Source organism: Tachysurus vachellii, chromosome 5 (genome assembly GCF_030014155.1).
Source record: "Tachysurus vachellii isolate PV-2020 chromosome 5, HZAU_Pvac_v1, whole genome shotgun sequence".
NCBI lineage: Eukaryota > Metazoa > Chordata > Actinopteri > Siluriformes > Bagridae > Tachysurus > Tachysurus vachellii.
Genome location: NC_083464.1, coordinates 14799652 through 14804361, shown reverse-complemented (window position 1 = coordinate 14804361; position 4710 = coordinate 14799652). Strand labels below are relative to the sequence as shown.

General features: G+C 34.9%; 1 protein-coding gene across 1 annotated transcript; it reads right to left on the bottom strand.

Annotated features, from left to right (window-relative positions):
- pigv (phosphatidylinositol glycan anchor biosynthesis, class V) lies at window positions 1–2722 on the bottom strand. Its single transcript, XM_060869920.1, has 3 exons — window positions 2390–2722; window positions 776–1921; window positions 1–422 (listed from the first exon to the last, which is right to left on the bottom strand). The coding sequence occupies exons 1-3, from the start codon at window positions 2477–2479 to the stop codon at window positions 135–137; spliced, it is 1524 nt and encodes a 507-aa protein (XP_060725903.1). The 5' UTR covers window positions 2480–2722; the 3' UTR covers window positions 1–134.
- Window positions 2723–4710: the final 1988 nt, after the last annotated feature.

Sequence of the window (4710 nt, the reverse complement as noted above, 5' to 3'; positions counted from 1 at the left end):
ACAAACAACAATATGAACAAACTAATTTTGTTACGCAGACCTTCAAGAGAATCCACAACAAGAAGGTAAGATACTGCAGATGCACAAATGTGACTCACAACAAAACAAACAGTCCTACAAACAGACCTTTTCCATCACGTCCAAGGTAGGAAGTTGCAGTGCAGAGCTAAACCTAACAGCCAGTATGAGATGAAGTATCCCAAAATGCAGTGGGTGGGAAAAGAGCAAGTCCTCCAGCGCATTAAGAGCTGAGTGATAGGGTTGCTAATGCACAAAAGACAAAAATTTTGTTCCAAGGTGTTCTGTCTGTGGCCATAAGCCAAGTTTTTATCTTCTTTCAACAAGGGTTCACATGAAAGAAGAAGGTGGCCACTAATCCAGTAGATGACAGGTGAAGATGAGGCTAGAAAACGGGTAAGCACCTAGTGGAAACATTTCAATGCAATGTTATGATACAAAAGTGTACTGGAGATGGTAAACAGTATACGTCTGATTGTATGCATCACGATGCTAAATAACGTGTGTATATTAATTTATTTATTTATTAATAACTTCTATTTATATAGATCATATAAGTCATAAAGTTAAATAGCTACTTCAAAATATAATGATACTTATATAACGTGTCCAAATACAAAGAATGAAAGTTATGAAATTTAGCATTTCCCATAAAACAGACATTCCATGAGTTTCTTGAAAATGGTAACACTGTTATAGTATTTTTAAGCTACATAAATAAATCCCTACTTGGTCTGTCAGATTAGGACAAACTTACCTGGACATGCATGCAGAATACGCCAAATATTAGCAACACAGAGCAGTGAACAATGTACACAAAAACCTTTGGGCAGTAGAGGCCAGCTGGAGGTTTTCCGTCTTTCTTTTTCTTTCCAATCTCCCTTAGGCCAAGATGCAAACAAAAACGTGGATTAGCCATTATGTACATGTACAATGCCAGTGCACTCAGAGTGGCGACTGGAAGTGCCAAGAGGAAGTTGGGTATCTGCTTTAACTGGAAATATCGGAGAAAACCGACATCCCAGTACACATCCTGAATATAGGAGTAGAGCACCGGGACCGGTTTCATGCACCAGCTTGGAATGGTGGCTGCTGCATCAGGAACCCTGTACCCTTTCTCCCTAGCAAGGTTGAGGAAAGCAGGAGAAATATACTCTTCAGTCAGAGAGGGTAGACAGAATGTGTAGTAGCCGTAAAACTGAAAGAGGCAAAATGGTAGCACAATGACTGCAATGTAAAGTGGTGATGTAAGCAAAAACCTCAGAGCTGCACAGCTGTAGTGCCATGTGGATCTTTTGTTAAACACCTGAGTGAGACTCCGCTGCAGGGGCAAGTATAACAAAAACCCAGCATTCACAAGTCCATTAGCACGTGCAGCAGTGGCAAGACCTAGAAGGAAACATGCTCCACTTGTAAACCCCTTCTCTAATAAACACAAACCGCCAAAAGTGAGAAGAGCAAAAACACTTTCTGAATAGCCTGCTAACATAAAAACATTGGCTGGTGTGAGACAGTAGATAAGACTTGAGATCACGGCAAGTTTTCGGTCCTGTAAAACCATACGGCTTAATCCATAAAGTGCCACTGCGCTCATCACAAAGAGTGTGCTATTAGCTATGGCCACCATCACGAGTAAACGTCCATGTACTGTCAAAATGGGACTCAGAGGCCACAGCAGGATGGTTGCTAGCAAACGCAGAACCAGTGGAAAGAGTGGGAAGAAAGCAAAGTTGTGTTCATACAAGTAGCCATGTTCAGCTATGAAGAGAAAATGTTCAGCATCCCAGCGGCCTAAGCCACTAAAGAGCAGCTCAATTGTGTGGTCCAAGACGAGCGGTTCCTCTGACCGGGGAGGACTGAAGGCATCTGCTTCATGATCCGGGATTAGAGCATTCAGTACAGCCTGTATGAAGGGGAAAAGAAACAATATGAATGTTTTCTCATTTGTAACGCTGAAGCCTCACATGCAAGTACAAGTACAGTAAGCTTAGTAAATACATACTGTCTGTATATCCTAAAAGATTTAATGCACCAAAACAAGAACCAAACCAACCCTTACTTACCAAATCTAATGTCTAGTACAGTAAACTCAACACAAAGAGTATATATATATATATATATATGGCAATATGGCAATTATATAATATACTTTAGTGCATGAAACTTTTTTTGGTTCAGTAAGGTTTTTTTTAAATAAATAAATACATAAATAAATTTTAAAAATAAATAAATAATTTGCAAATAAATAAATACATAAATAAATGTTTATATATACATATATATATACATATATGTATATATATATATAAAATAAATGAATGAATAAATAAGGATTACTACTTTTTTTTGTTGTTTATTGAGAATCTAATACCTGTAAAATAAGTGATAATACTCGCGTAAAGGCTGCAAACCGCACAATTATTTCTAAATCCTTTTTCTCATGAATGCCTGGAATCAGCATAGTAGTGCACAAATCCTGTTGTGTTCAGCAGCTCACAACAACACAAGTATTTATGGAGGTAAACAGTTATATTAACGCCGCACGCGCAATGTATTATTATTAGCTCTAATCAGTCACACAGTTAAACAGAGTGGTAAATGTGATAAAGAGTCTGAGTATGCGAGGAAGAAGCGTCTTGTGCAAAAAAAAATAACAAAAAATAAAAAAAAATACAGAAAAATACAGAGTTACACCTGCCCCGGATTCAATTACTTCTACTTCCGGTGTTTAAGAGAGAGCCACGTTGTCAAAATAAAAGCTTTTTTCTTTTAACTTCGGGAACCAGCAATCGTAGTTAATTTAGTAAACATTCTAAAATATTTACAGATTTATGAGCAGACACTTAATTTTTAAGTCAATTAGCTCAATTTCTTTTTATAACGTTCTAAAGGATGTTGCTGTAAAGTTTGTTAGGAGAAAAAAAAATGTATAAATACATAAGATCAGTGATTATTGTGTGCCCATCACACCTGTGCTGATTCTTTCATAATAGACAGAATTTGCTCATTATTCAAAATAAACACATCAAAAGGAAGTGACGTCACGTGTAACTACTGCTAAGAGTCATACAATAAAGTAAAAGTATACATAAACAACCTTCCTATTAAAACTGTGACCTTTAATCCGGAATATAAAGAAGAATTTCATACCTTTCGAAAGTTTATTTTGAAAATCCTTTTTAAAAATATTTTAAACTTACCAAATTTCTGTTGATTCACAAAGTCGCCCAATGAATTTATCATATTTATCACATCACATTACATTTATCACATTACTCATGTGTTACTGTCATGGCCTATATAAGAACAAAAGCAAAGTTAATTGCTTCATACAGTGAGCTAGGTTTAAAAAGAAAAAAGCACATACAGTAGTAAAACTTTTTTTAAATAATTACTATTATTTAAAATTTACTTTTTATATACTATATATAGGGACTTTCTATATTGGGGCATTTTTACTTGTAACATCTTCTACATACTTGTACGTATGCTATCGTTACTTGCATAAGATCATCACCAAACAGAAACTAAAGATACCAGGTGCTGGAGCTAGAAGCACTTTTCTAAAGCTTACCACATTCATTACATACCATATACGTACATAACATTATGTTGTTACTAGAACTGTGCTGTCGATGTTTGTGTTGTTTCTAAAAGCCTCTCAAGCACAAAGAATACTTTTTTAAATGTGTAATACTTACACATTTTTTGATAATCCTTTGTAGTGTACTGAGACACAATAGTCAGTTGAACCTTTGATTAAAGTAATAATAATAATAATAATAATAATAATAATAATAATACTGTATTGAGGGTCTTATTAAAAGTTCACAATGTCTTAATAAAAAATAAATAAATAAATACAAAAACAAAACAAAACAAAAAAAACAAAAAAGAGTGTAGACCACCCATCAACTAAATGACACGGACTGTGGAACCGTGACAAGTTGGAGTTCTGGGCAGCTTCTGCGATGAGCTGGACAGACAAGCTCCCTGATGAAGACCCTTGGGATTTGTTGAAGATCAGCTGGAACATGTGGAAGTAGTGGATGCAGAAGGGTACTTAAGCTCAAGCATCAAAAAAAATAAAAATTAAAATAAAAATAAAAATAAAAAATATGATGACTTGGGCACACATCTTGTAACCCAACTTATTCAGTTTTGTGAAATCTAATTTGTAATGTTGCTAATTATTTAACCACCATTAATTCACTATTTAATTTCATATTTTAAATAATATTTTAATAATAATATAAGTAATAAATATAAAATAATTATTGATGCAGTAAGTAATGATGCAGGTGGTTTCATCTTTCACTGTTCCAGTCATCTCTCAACCTGGTAGAAAAAAATTAACTAGAACCTAATCCCTGAAGGTTCTAGTTAATGAGTGGCTCATTTCACTCATTTGGGACACAATGTTTTCTTAATGTGCAACTGAAAATAGCTTATTTTCACAAATACACTGTGTTGGAGAACAGAGCTAAAATGACAAATGCCACACTCAGTCACGTATTAACTATTCTTCACTAGAGGACTATGGTACAAACTCGACTGCTGGCATCTGACTTAAAAAAAAAGTTCCTATGGATTCAAAATAAAATTCAAAGAACAATTAGCATAAGTTTTTTTTCCAACCCGTGCCCAGTCTCTAGCCCTTCAAATGAATAAAACAATCACAAACATCTTACG